At 48.3% G+C, this 14968-nt stretch overlaps 1 protein-coding gene across 1 annotated transcript; it reads left to right on the plus strand.

The window, feature by feature from the left end:
* The first annotated feature begins 10184 nt into the window (after positions 1-10184).
* On the plus strand, positions 10185-12858 carry LOC133909187 (uncharacterized). Its single transcript, XM_062351504.1, has 2 exons — positions 10185-11901; positions 12028-12858. Exons 1-2 carry the CDS (start codon positions 10598-10600, stop codon positions 12251-12253), a joined length of 1530 nt encoding a protein of 509 aa, XP_062207488.1. The 5' UTR covers positions 10185-10597; the 3' UTR covers positions 12254-12858.
* Positions 12859-14968: the final 2110 nt, after the last annotated feature.

Raw genomic sequence — 14968 nt, forward strand, 5'->3', positions numbered from 1 at the left:
CTTGCAATCTCATGTAGTCTTAATCTTAATACTTATATACGAAGTTTGACTGTAATACTACAACTATTACACTATGCGTATCAGCTACTTGATCCATGGACTAATATAGGAGGCATAGAGATCCCGGGTTTGTGATCTTACATCTTAGGGTTGACTAGTTACTATAGGAAATTTGTTAAACATTATGCTTTAATTGCTAAGCCACTTAATGATTTGTTGAAGAAGAAAACGTTTGAGTGGACACCTTCAGCCCAGACAACATTTTGAAGAGCTTAAAAAGGCTATGATCTCTACTCCAGTTCTAACAGTACCAAATTTTCAGAAGCACTTTGAATTAGAAACTGATGCATGTGACACTGGAGTTGGTGATGTTCTATCCCAAGGGGGTCAACCACTAGCTTATTTCAGCACAAAACCTTAAGAGTGGTGAACCAGAAATTACCTACTTATGAGAAGAAATTCATTGCAATCATGATGGTTGTGGATAAGTGGAGACGTTATCTCATGAAAGGGCTATTCACCATAAAAACTTATCAAAAAAGTATCTGTCACCTTAATGATCAACATCTCACAACTGAATTACAAAAGGAAGATATGACAAAACCGATGGGCCTCCAATTCTGTTTTTAATATAAGAAAGGCATGGACAACAAAGCTGTTGAAGTCTTGTCTAGAGTGGGACATTTCTTTGAGCTACAAGCAATATTAGTGTACCAACCAAAATGGATTGAAGAAGTTACAAATTCATATATGCATGATCCTAGTGCTCTCAAGCTTCTCATTGAATTATCTATTGTCTCACCTAATGATCAAGGGTTCAGTCCGGAGGCAGGCTGTCAGAGGATTAACTCCTGTCGCAGGGATCCCGAGAGACCCCTTTTTAGAGATTCGGCCGGGAGGATGATCCTGAATAAGTTCGTCGGAGAAATAAATGGAAGTGGAAGTAAATGCAACGGCCGGTGGTGGGGGATGATCGACCTAGTGCAAAGGGAAGTAAATGCACCGGAGTTTAGACAGGTTCGGGCCGCACAGGGGCGTAATACCCTACTCCTGTATGGATGCAATAACTATCCTGGGGGTGATCCCTCAAGGATGTAGCTGGTTACAAGAATATTGTGTCTAACTGAAAGCTTGAAGCCCCTTGCTCTTGGGCAGGGACTACGGTTTTTGTTCTTGGTGCTTTTGTGCTCGATGCTTACGGTCTCTTCTTCGTTGGTTGTGGCACGGTCGAACGCTTGGGCTTGTTCATCTCTCCCTCTTTCTCCCTGTGTGCCGACCCTTTTATGCACTCGCCGGCTGCGACATACCCCGAACGGGAAGGAAGGGGCACAAGTTCCAAGACGCCACGACTGAGAGAGGCGTCATCTTTTTCTCTGGGCGAAGTGACTGGGGCGGTGGAAAAACACGGTGCGCGTCCGGTCACTTGTCACTGTGGACGCCCTGGCAACGGGCGCCGTTGAGAGGGCCCACCGGGCAGCCCCAGAGCCACCCGACGTGCCCGCCCTGTCTTGTTCCTCTGCCACGGCAGAGCGGCAGGCGGAACGCCTTGATCCTGGCAACGTTATCCCGAGATACGCCGGATGATACGGGACGGGACCCGTGCAATTAATAGCCCCACGCCCCTCTGCCAAAACATGGCAGGAACTGACGCCGCGGCGGGAGCAGTTGGATATATCAGGCCACGCGCGCTCATTTAATGCGACCTTGGACCTCTAACGGGCGGACACCTCATCTGTGGGCCCCTTGGGGGTCTCTCTGGGTCGTCGGGGAACCGAGTGCTCGGGGGTACCGTTCACCTCCCCGAGCACTCTTTCCCGGGAATGCCTATCTTTGTCTTCGGGATACCGGATGCTCGGGGGTACTGGTTACCTCCCCGAGGACTCTCTCCTGAGCATTCGTGCATGATCCTCCGGGGAACCGAATGCTCGGGGGCTGCCACGATCAAACCCGAGCACTCTCTCCCGAGCACTTTTGCACAGACCCTTCGGGGAACCAGGAACCCGGGGGCTGCCATGCGCAGCCCCGAGCACTCGCTCCCGAGCATTCTCACGCTGGCCCTCGGGGAACCGTGCGCTCGGGGACTGCTGCACGCGGTCCCCGAGCACTCTCTCCCGGAACTTAGCTCTTCTGATCGTCGGGGGGCTAGGGTGCTCGAGGATGAGCGGGCACCTCCCCAAGCACTTTCTTCCCGGTACTTGGACTCTGCGGGTCATCGGGGAACTGGGGTGCTCGGGGACCAGAGACTGTGGCCCCGAGCACCTTCTCCTGGAACTTAGATTTTCCTCATCCCGCAGGAGGGACCTCGCGGGATAGTGACACGTCGCGGACGGCTGGCCTGGCCTTGGGACTCAGGGACCCCCGGTTCCTGATACACCGACACGGGCCTTATCAGGAAGAATGGTAAAATATAGATTGTAGCTAATACTACCATACAAACATAGATTATCGATGCCTTTCATGCTTCAGCAATAGGAGGGCATTCAAGCATACAAGCAACATACATCAGGCTCAAGAAGTTATTCGAATGGACATGCCTAAAGTTTGCAGGTGAGTCTTATGTGAAGCAATGTGTAGTTTGCCAACAAGCAAAGCATGAACATTGCAAATCTCTAGGTCTCCTGCAGCCATTGCCCATTCTTGATAGTGCTAGGAAAGATTTGTCCATCGACTGCATAGAAGGTATTCCACGGTTTGAAGACTATTCAATGATAATTGTGGTGGTCGATAGTTTCACAAAATATGACCATTTTTTACCTCTGCAACATCCTTTTTTAGCCCAAAATGTTGTCAAGCTGTTTCTGGACCAGATTATTAAGTTGCATGGGATTCCCTCCACAATCGTATCAGACTAAGATAAGATTTTCACAAGTCAGTTTTGGCGAGAGCTGTTCAGATTGATGGACACTAAACTTCACCTAAGCACACAACCTATCATCCTCAAACGGACGGCCAAACAGAACGTATCAACCAATGTTTGGAGATGTTTCTCAGGTGTGCAGATAAAGAGTACATATGTTGAGCTACTAAGGAAGTAATAACCCCTAAGGATGCAAGATTTGCTCAAATATATCTTTTTATTAAAACAGTGATTCAGTTCTAGGAACGGAGCTATCAGTTGAATTTAGGCTTCCTCAAGTAGTCACTGTCACTTTTAGCTAGCAGTGCATGATTGTCCAACTAAGTGGATGAAGTGGCTACCTCTTGCTGAATTCTGATATAATAACAGCCACCATACATCATTAGGATGCTCACCATTTAGAGCCCTCTATGGAGTGGATCCTAACTATGGATTAGTTCCTAATCTTCCAACTTTTGAAAGTTCAGATGTCAGCTCACTGGTCCAAGAAAGGCAATTGTATTCTAAATTCTTGAAGATACAATTGCCTCGTTGCACAAAACAAAATGAAACTGCAAGTGGATAAACACCGTTCTCTTCGGAATTTTCAAATGGGAGAAAAGGTCCTGCTCAAGCTTTAACCATACGCTCAAACATTGGTTGTCAATGGACCATGTCCAAAATTATCTTTTAAATATTTTGGTCCCGTCAAAGTGCTAGAAAGGATTAGTCAAGCTGTATACCAGCTAAAGCTTCCTGAGCACTCTAAGATCCATCCAACCTTCTATGTCTCTCAATTGAAACCATTTGTTGAAGATATCCCTCTAGTATTTTGGTGAGCTTCCAGTACCGCAAGACATTGGCACTCTTGACTTACAACCCAAGTTAATCGTGGATTGACGGCTGGTCAAGAAGGGCAATGCGGTTACTACGCAAGTGCTAATTAAATGGTCATCTCTACCGGATTCTATGGCAACATAGAAGGACTATTATGTGGTGTGCAATCGCTATCCTACTACGCCAGCTTGGAGACAAACTGTGTCTCAAGGGTGGGGCACTATCGTAGCCCATATACACGTGGACCAGCTGGAGAAGGCGGCTCCAACAGAAAGCGCTACTTTTGGGCATTCGACATGTGAAGGCGGAAACGAGTAGCGTTGCTGCTGGCCATTTGGCGTGGGACTCTTGGGTGTGTTTGTGTGTCTATAATACATTGGATACCTGACATATGGGCCCGGTTGGCTATAGTGTGTTGTCGTTAAGATAAAAGAGACTTGTACTGTTACTGAGAGGTTCGTCAAATGAAAAAGTAACCTTCCTCTACCTAAACCTTATATTATCTTCTTCTCCCCTTCTTCTGGAACCTTCTACTCCTGCTCCGGCTATCGTCGGCGTTACATGGTGTTTCATTAAGACGTCCTGGAGGTAGCATGAGCTCGTTGATTGGTTGGTACTGCAAGCAGACAGTGTTTCGACCGTATAGCAGAAGAAGTATATTGTGGGGCTGCTACGTGAAAAACTGCATTTGTACAAGGCAAATGATACAATCTGACTGGTTAGTGACTATTCCATGGTCAACGATGCTCTTGTCGCCCAACCTCAGACACCCCCTACCCGCCTCCTCCGTCTCACCAGGCGCTGCCCGAACCTCCCTCTAGACTTGTCGGGACTCCGAACCCTAACCCCAAATCCCCGATCCCTAACCCTAACCTAGACCTCCCTCACCAACTGCTGGTCACCGTCCGCGATCGACTCAGACAGAACGAATTGCACCGAGACTTCTCATGTCATGCGCTCGTATCAGTCTTTTTGACACCAGCGGCTGTTAATATCCGCACACGTGACCGGTGTTAATTATGATACGGTTAGCCAAGTGGCGCAGCGAGTTTTGTACGGAAGCAGCAGCGCTAATGCTAACCGGTCATGCACCTATCGCGCGCGCGTAACGTCGGTGTCGCGAGAAAGAAAATTTCGAGTTGAAAGGAGCTTGGACACGGAACGACGGCCGTCCGCATCGGGCGCGAGATACACGTAATCTGAAGACGAGACACAGATGTAGTCGGTCGATCTCACTTTGTGCCTAGTTGTCTACGCTATCATGATGTGCTAAACATGCTGAATCACCATCAAGCCAGTTGTTTATGTCCAACTCTTTGTATGTGGCTCCTTGCAGGAGAAGCTCACACTCACACTACTCTTGGAGCACCAATTTCATGTAGAACTCAGAGAACTAGCATGGCAGTTTCAGTGCTAGGTTGATGTAATCTAGCACTCTGGTTCAGTAATTCAGCATCCCTGCTCGTTGGGAAGTGGAGGCTATTCAAATCAGCTTGTTAATTCAAGGCCATTGAGTTGCTCCAATTTGATTATCAACATATGAATATCGTTAAAGATTTCGTTGAGATCTACCGGGTTGATGTTGTTTCACTGTCTGGACTCTGGACTAGCTCCCAAAAAACAATAGGAGATGGAGGAAAATCAAAACCTTTACAGCCAGACATGTTATATGTTGAACATGAAGGAATCCGTAGTGCCTGACCACACAAGATCGGAACAACATCTATACCTCACGTATCGTCGGCCCATAAACTTTCCAAGTAAATTTGTTCCATCCCAGAACTACTGAAGACCTTGCTAGACTGAACAGTAGTGGCCCAAAAGTTGGTAGAAGCGAACAGCGACGCACCTAGACGGGAATGCAACTCTATACAGACTTAACAGTTCAGACATCAGAGCAGTACTAGATTGGTTGGCAGATACAGTTCCGATTAGTCCGAACAAATGACCAGACAGGAAGACACATGAGCAACTTGGATCTTTTTATGGTGTTCCCGCATTAGCCTGAACCGTCCATCATTTTTATCATGAACCTATCACAGAGAAAGGGAGTCGCCTCATCTATAGAACCGACGGGCATCAACTTGTTACAGGAGGACATGGTATTCCCTTTCTGTTTCTTTCTTTCCTTTTCACTCCATTAGAAGGTGAAAAAACATAGCATTCGTCTGACATTTCTAATGTGTACCCTGTGAACTTGCCTTCCGAAGTCATTTTCAGAAGAAAAAAAATTCACGCTAGGCACTAGCTACAATGCTACATGGTACTGTCAGTACACCAAGACCTCAGAAATTAAAATCGAGTAACACTGAAGAGGAGGAGAAACGAGCATACATCTCCATCGAAAGGCGGGGAGAGCAAATCTAACCGATACACTACCATGGGTATCGCACCAGTGATGGCGATCCAACTTGTACTCCGTCGCTTGGCAGCTTGTCCCGGTGCGCATTTCACCTGTCGCTCGCGACCGTGGTGGCCCAGGGGCGGATGCACGAGCGAGCGCGATCGATCAAGGACTGGTCCTCCTCGCGGCGCAGCCTCAACTAGTCTACCCCCAGCCCTAGAGCCCATTTCGACCGTCAAATTCGCAGAGCAATACTAGCAGCAAGTAGCTGATTCGATGCGGGAGATCTCCGGCCGTTCGGCAGGGTCGAACCGGACGCCGGCGGATGGGGACGTGGTGCCCATCGGGGCCCCTTGCCCGCTCTCGCGGCCGTCCGTTGAGAGATATTTCTTGTTGGACACGATGGCGTGCGGGGGAGGCCCGGAACGAGACAGTGGTGTCACCAACTCGGAAATACTAGGTTGGTGCCGATGCCTTTCGGGGAAGGCAAAATCTTCAGAAATGCACGCAGGCTGAGCTGCTGCAGCGTTGAGAGATGGACTGACGTACGAGCTCGTCTCGTTAGATGCTACCGGGTACTTTTAGATTTAATTTAATTTAATTAATAATGGCTCTGTTTTAATCTGTTTGTTAACGTAGTAAAATAAATAAATAAATTGTAAAAAGAAGATTAGACATACATAAGCAATTAGATCCGATTTCGACGGACCATTCACGTAGGTACCGTGTGCCCGCGTCTTAACCACGGCGAGACGAGTAAACACACGTGTATTTTTCTAGTTCTTTCATTCACACATATTAAGTGAATAAAGAAGAGAAACTCTTTTAAGTCAATCTACATCGACTTTCATTAGTAAAATGAAACTAAAGAATACACCACCTCTGACATGATTAGACCTTTGATATTAATTTGAAATTATACAAATATAATAAGCTAAACTGTGACCAGTCGCACACAGATTTTACACGAAATTTTTCTTTGTTCTAGCGACTGAAGGATTCATAAGGTTGTTTAGTCACTGATAAGAAGCCGCTACCTGAAAATGAGTAAATTCCATTTCACGGCAGTTCTACTGTCGCTCACCGCTCTCTCCGGTGACGTGGCCAACGTACCGCCCAACCTCCGCGCCTCGTCACTCGATCAGTATTCATTGCGAGAACTTAGATCGGTTCAATTTGATGAGCATATTTTCGAGGCGTTTTAAGAAAAAAGGGAAAATAAAGCACCCTTTCTTCATAGCAACTTTATTTTATGAACACTACTATTTATCGTCAGAAAAAATCTATCAAATTTTGTACCGTGGGATGAATTTGGAGATTTGTGTAGTCATCTATTCCGATGAGCTACTCCAGTGACATCTTCTTCTCTAGCGACGTTGAGATTAGAGTTATGGTTAGGGTTTTAGGTTTTCGGAATATTGAAGGCTGTCGGTTGTAGAGGGAGCTCCAAGGGAGATCGTCGGCCCGACGATGGTGGCGAGCGGTGGGCAAGACAGCGAGGCGGCGGGGCGTCACCCGCCATGGGTGGTGAAGGACTGTCGGTTGGGTCGATGATGGTGACGAGGGCATCGAGGTTGGAGTGATTAGTGGTGGTGGCGGTCGAGGATGGCCGATCCGATGGCGATGGTGCCGTCGAAGCCGGATGGGGAGGCAGTGGTGACGGGAGAGTGCGAGGAGGAGGCGCCAGGGCAGAGGAGGCAGAGGAGCGACGGAGGAGGGTGGGCTACACCAGCGTCGGAGACAGTGATGATGGAGGGCGGCGGCGCGTGGTGGGTGCAGTGCGTGAAGCAGCGGCGGCAGGAGTCGGGCAGACTGGGTGGGGTGAAATGAGTGAGGATTAGAGTTAGAAATCTTATATATGAAGCTGAGATTAATCCAAGATGTCCTATTTAGATCAATCAATAAATCTATCAGCAGATAAGTTGATACACCCTTATTTCATTTTCTGTGGATTATCTTATATGTTTTTGCCTGTGTAATGATAAAGTAATAGCACTGGTAGAAAATTTAACACGCTCTAGATAGATAAAAACAAGGGAAAAAAAATCTAAAACCCCTATAAAAGTTACTTGAATTTTGACTTCTCCAAAAGTTATTTTGTTGCAAAAAAACCCTTAAAAGTTTGATTTTGTTGCAAAAACACCCTCAAAAATTCAAAAAAATTTAAAACAAATCACAAATTTTTTTAAAAAAAACTAGAGACAATTCTAAGACCTTTTGTGAAATTTGTTTTCAAAAATAATATCTTTTGCATCATATTTCATGAAGAGTAAGTTTGAAAAAAAAACATACAACCCATTTATTAATTTGATTTAAATGCATAGTTAATTATTTACTAATCCAAAATTCATGAGACAATTTTTTTTAGTCTTCTTACATGATTCTCTATCTTCTAAAAATACATGAAATCTTGAAATAGTTATTGTAACGTGCATGATTGAGTAAATATGTTACAAATAGATTAATTCATAACTAATCTATAACACCTCCAAAATTAGTGAAACCACTTTTATTAGTTTACTTAAATAATTATTTGTGTAGGAAAAATAATGATAGACATGACAAAGTTAAAATAATATGAGTTAATAAATGAGCTGCACATTTTTCTTTTTTTTCCAAACTTACTCTCCATAAAATATGATGCAAAGAATATTATTTTTGAAAACAAATTTCACAGAATGTCTTCTAATTGTCTCTAGTGTTTTTTAGATTTTTTTTGATTTGTTTTTTGAATTTTAGGAGGTTTTTTCAACAAAATTAAACTTTCAGAGGATTTTTTAATAAAATAATTTTTAGAGAAAAAAATTAAAATCTAAGTGACTTTTGAGGTTTTGTATTTTTCTTAAAAACAATGAACAAACCAAACAACACGCACGTGATTTATGCTTGTTCCTGTCCACTGTACACACGTAAGTACTAACTAGTAACTACTGAACCCGAGTCGAGCCCATGCAGCCATGCCGCCACACTGTGGCCCGTGGGGACAGCTCCATGGGCGGGCTTGATGACTTGTATGGCACAGTCTGATGCCCGGTTGCCACCGCGGCTTAATGGCGGACGCGTGTGAGGCGGAGCCGGAGGGGAGTCGGGGACTCGGGGAAGGGAAGCCTCGAGGCTTCACACACGCAGCAGCACCATCACCGCGGGTGGCGGCACGTGAATGGAGGTAGACACTTCGAGACTTACATCTCGCCTCTCTCTCTCTCTCTCTTTGGAAAATTTGCATCTCGCTCGTCTCTTAGCTTTTCTTTTCCTTTCTTAAGTTTAGCCACGTGCAACAACATACAAGTACGGCAATCAGTATCTAGTTCTAGACGAGCAATACTGTAATATATGCTTCGGATCAAATGCGCGAACTGAAGAAAATTACATTACGTTCAAAAACAAAGTAAAGAAAATTAAAATATGTATAATGAGATGTTTAGAGTAGATTCTTATATAAAAAATCAGTTTATTTGTGCCACGTCAAATGGGTGGGCACTTATAGGGAGGAAAATGTGCTTAAGTTTGCTTCAGGTGTTTAAAGTGTGCTAACAAGATAGCTGAACCTTTTTAAGCATCAATTTGCATTGGAGAGAAGGATTTTTCCACAGGTTCTCAATGACATGATAATATTATTTTTCCTTAAGCACTCTTGTCTAAACACCTTGTATTGTACATGCCCTTACAGGTTTGTTCACCTGCTGTCTGCTCGGCAACTCCCTGGCTTTTCGTTCACTAAAGTCCTGGTGTCTCATAACCTGTTGCTTCCGCTCTAAACTTATTTTGAATTTGGTTCGTTTAATCGATACTTGTGTGCTTAAATTCTATCTGAAAGTGTCAAACTTGTTAGAAAACTATCACTGTAAATAAACGAAACATATCAATGGAGGAGTCTGGTCTCTGGTGAACACTGAACAACTTGTGGCAGGAATGCTGGGGTCCAAGTAAAGAAAAAAAAAATCTAGACTTCTCGTTCGTTTTTATCTGAAAAGTGTGCCTCGTCATTGCAGATACTTGTCATCTATTTTGCCTTTTAGTGTACACCTATATCTACGGAAGTACAATATAGAAATTCAGCGTGTCCTTACGCTGATGATGGGACCGGCCGGCCGAGCAGGGGCCGCCCGTACAAAATGGAGAGGCGGTGGTCTACAGATTCTTCAAGCACACACATCCGGGAGGAAGCGCATAAATAGGCACCTAAACGCTAGACGAAACACGTTGTTCGTCTTCTCCCATCGCTCCTCCACTATTTTTCCTTCTTCATTTTTCATCTTGGTACAGTTCCATTTGGAGTACTAAATTTGGCCTGGCCTATTGTTTTACGGAGAAAAAAAAATCACCTCTGCCCCGGGTGGTTATAAAGTTTTGTAAAGGTAGTGTCGCCATTGCGGCACTGGCACTGGTACTAATAGCTACTCTCACGAGCTGCGTGGGGAGGTTGACCAGGACTCCTTCCGGATCCTGAAATAAGGCCACCGTTCGTTTCCCCTCCCCCTCCCTTCACTCTCTTCCCTTGCATTTAGCCTCCCGCGGTTGTGGAGCCGTGGGCCATTCCCAACCATCGTTCCGGTGGTGGACGGTATTGGCCGAGACCCATGGGCATCCAGGTCGCGGCGGTGGCGCCGCCGCCGTGCTCTTCCCCCTCCTCGTCCTCTCCGGCCTCGCCTTCGTCGTCTGCCATTGTGACGTCGCCGCGGCCTGCCGTTCTTGCCGGCGGCTGCGTTAGGCTGGCGAGAAGCCAGTCGTCGTTGGCTGGCTGGAGCGCCGGTCTTGGCCGGCGGCGCGGCGGGCAACACGCGATCAGGCGAGCCCTCAGCGCCAGCATCGACAGCGTCGGGAGCGACGGCGGGGACGATGAGGAGTTCTTGAAGAGGATCCAGGAGCTCGCGGTGGGGCAGCACCCGGGCGCCGGCGGCTGCGGGTGGCCGGCGAGCGTAGAGCGGAGCGCGAGCAGCGTTGGGCTACCGTTGTCGCTGCGGATGCTCAAGCGGAGGAAGCAGCAACTGGAGCGGGCGCGGTGGGACGAGCGGCTGATCGACTGCACCGGCGAGTCCGCGAGCACTGCGGTGGGGCGCGCGTTCTCGTCGATGGTGCTCATCATCCGGGAGCTGCAGAGCTTCATGCTGCAGATGCGGGAAGCGTTATTCTACGAGGACCAGCAGGGCGTCCTCGCGCGCGTCCACGCCGAGATGCACGCCTCCTTCGTCTGGCTCTTCCAGCACATCTTCTCCGGTACCCCAGCCCTCATGGTCTCCCTCATGCTGCTCCTCGCCAACTTCACCGTCTACTCCATGGGCGACAACGTCGCTTCGGCAGCTACTCTACTGCCTCCCCTGCCCGCCGCGGCGGCTGTCGCAATGGTCGACACCCATCAACCAGAGCAATCCCAGCGGTTCGAACCCGCCACGCCCAAGACGATCTCCACTGGCCGAACGGACTCTGTGGGCGGAAACAGCGGTGGCGGCGGCAAGGTGCGACCGGTCGCGGGTGCCACCGGCGACGGCCAGTCGGACGAGTCGTCGTTCCGACAAAGCGGAGCGGTGTTGCCTCAGGACGTGTCACAGGCGACGCCATTAGGCACGGGCTCGGAGGCGTCCGTGTCCGACTCAATGGCAATGGAGGAGACACAGACACGAGACGAGCTGGTCATCTGGAAAAGGATATCCGACGAAGCCACCAGGATGCAGGCGAGCGTGCGGGCTGAGGAGCTGATGGACCCGGAAATTTTGGGGCAGCTCGTCGCGCCGGTGGAGGCGCCTAAGCTGGACACGGAGGACTCAGCCGAGTACGCGGCCACGGCACAAAGATACGAGCAGGCCGTGTCGAAGGAGCCCAACAACTCGCTGCTGCTCGCCAACTTCGCGCAGTTCCTATACCTGGTGCAGCGCGATCACGACCGGTGGGTGTCCAACTGCTCGCCGAACTAGGGACGGCACGGCACGCAGTAGCGTGGTGTGCGATGGTTTGGGTTACGCTACACTAGTACAGTCGCTGACTGAGCTGTGTTGGTTTTGCGCGCGTGCAGGGCGGAGCATTTCTTCAAGAGGGCGGTGCGCGCGGAGCCGGCGGACGCGGAGACGCTCGGGAGGTACGCGACATTCCTGTGGAAGGCGCGCAACGACCTCGCGGCCGCGGAGGAGACGTACCAGGAGGCCATCGCCGCCGACCCGAGCAACTCGCACCACGCGGCGGCCTACGCGCACTTCCTGTGGAACACGGGCGGTGAGGACACATGCTTCCCCCTCGGCTGATGCGTGTACCGCTACCGTCCAGCAGCAGATGCTCCACGCTTCCCATAAAACCGAAACAAAAAGAAAGGAAAAGATCACTCCTCCACTCCATTCCAGTCCCTCAGCAGGTCCACGCTCTTCTCACTCCATGTGCTTGGGCGGCCACCCAGCAATACTACACTACAAGTGAAGCTGAAGGCGATACACTTCACATTACTAGAATCGCTCGTTTGCTTAGGCTTGTTCTCTTCTTGCGGTTGCTCGTTTTGGGGCAAGTAATGGAGCAACGGCCAATGGAAATCCGCGGCTCTCGCTGCTGCTTACCGATCTGGAAACCCCTGCGAGTTGAGAGGGGGAATTTGGCCGGGGAAGGCGGCAACGCGCGGTTGTGCACGATCTCGCGGCTCCACGGGCTTGTCGGTTGCGCCGGGGGATGGGTCCGTCTACTTGGCGTCGCGTGTCGACTATGGCATGGATGTTTGTACTGTCACTTTGCACGTTGTCGTCGAAATTGATGAGATGCCGCTCTGTTCAGTGGAGCAGTTGAAGCATATACTGGCAGCAATTTGCTTCATGTAATTGTGCAGATGAATAAACAAACTGTGAGAAGCTCTTCATTTTTTTTATTTGGAAGTGCTATACTTTGCTGCCTGGTTTCCAAATTTTTTGAGCCGATGGATATATTCCGTTCAATCTCGATCCAACAGATCTCACACCTTCTCCCTTCAGGTAAGGCACATGCTGTCGTTCTTCTCCACCACCCGGAGCCTGCTCCCCGCCCCGCCCGCTTCCTCATCTCCTCTCACCCCTGTCCCACACCGCCCATATAGCGGTCTTCCGCTATCAACCATCGACATTCTCAGCTTCCTGCCGCCCCGTGTTAGCCACCATCGTCGAGCCAGCCAACCTTGTGCGGTCTCCCTTTATGCTCGGAAATAGAGAGATCCCACCAGAGAAGAATATCACTCGTTCACACTTATCGTATGTCACCTATAGTGTAGAAAAGTGTGTATTTTTTTTACCTATGGAGTATGCGGGTAGGAACTGTAACACTCCATCTTTAAAATTTGCTTACAACTCGGTTCACCTGTGGGGCGAGTCTGCATACGCATATCACATCTCTTACACTTTCGTTATCGCTTCGTGTAAAAGTGTTTATCTAGATATGCTATGTTTAGAGCGCGATGATTTATAAGCTGATCTCAACATATTTAAACTATCAAGATAATACTAAACTCATCAGGCCAGAACACTTAGAAACAGTGACGTTGCACAACGACCTCCCCTTTGGAAATGCAAATGCAATTGCAATCGCAGATTTAGTAGCGCTATAAACAGTCACTTGCTCGCTCCTCAGAATGTGCCCAGTGTACATTCCAAGCAATAATTTCTTCTCGCTTCCGCTGGATCCATGCAATCATGCATGATGTAGTATTGTAGCCCTTCATCAACCAATCCGAAGGAACGAACTTAATTTGGCGGAACTGGTGAGTACGTACGCTCATCAGTCATCAGTAGCCACGAACGATCATGATCGCTTATGGACATCAAACATTCCGTAAGAGAAGCCCCCTGCTAATCTACTTGTCTGAGTCATAGTTCAGATCAGTACCAGCAGAAAATACTCTGTAGCTATAGAATTTTACAGAACCAGCGTGTCACGGCCGGTATCGCGATCACCAGGAACAGCTTTTCGACTGCCACACATGGATTGACAAGGGACCTAACTATCGCAATCTTCAACCGACCTGATCTATCACTGCCTGACCAGCCGGTATGGCTTCCAGTCTGCCTGTGGCAGTGTCCTTAGCACAACAGAAACTTCAGTGGCAACGCCCTTCTCTTCGACGCATGATTGGTATTCTTGTCCAACGCCATGCTGGACATACACCAACCGACTAATCCTCCAAATATGAGCAGCCAAGCCCGAAGGGCCATGCCCAGTCCCAAGAAAACTACAACTCCTTGAATCTAACTCACGTCACCTCATCCAACAATAGTGCTGCCTGGATGCAGCCTACGGGGCCAGTCACTCGTTGTGCACTGCGTTGCAGGTTACGGGGCACGATCGAGCTCGCATTGCGGCACATGCCTGAGCCACCTGGAATATGTAAGGTTGTGCCTGAACTTACTCTGAACTGACTGTGCTTGATCGCGTCGAGACCAAGCCATGATGTGAGCTTGTCCGTGTTGCTTGGTGCGGTGTGCTCCCCGACCGAACTAGGATCCAGAGCTTCGAGTCATTTCCAAGAGGAAAAATCCACGGCGAAGTAGGGTTCAGAATTTCAGATTGATGATAGCTTATTGCAAGTGGACAACAGCAATGGGCAGTGGGGAAGGGCAGTTTTCCATATACTATCATGCTTTGATTTATTTTTGATAAATGGAAGTACGATATACCGAGATTATCTGCCATGATATCTGTTTATGCATTATCATCATTTGCATCGCCGTAGGCATGTACTCCAATGGTACTGGAAGCATGATTGCTCATCTCTGAATTTGAACGGAATGGCGTTTTCTGTGATAAGGACATGTCATTCACAAAGCTAAAACGGCGGCTCTTTTATCTGAAGTAAATTCCTTTTGGAAATTTGCCGATATCCATTCCTGCTCGAGATCTTGAAGGGGCACCTGGGGTTAATGGCGATGGGTGAGGCGACTAGGACGACGTCTGCGTTGGCGAGCGCATGGTCGCTCCATGGCGATCCTCCATGGACAGAGACCATCAAACCT

The sequence above is a fragment of the Phragmites australis genome, chromosome 2 (genome assembly GCF_958298935.1).
Source record: "Phragmites australis chromosome 2, lpPhrAust1.1, whole genome shotgun sequence".
In the NCBI taxonomy this organism is placed as follows: Eukaryota; Viridiplantae; Streptophyta; class Magnoliopsida; order Poales; family Poaceae; genus Phragmites; species Phragmites australis.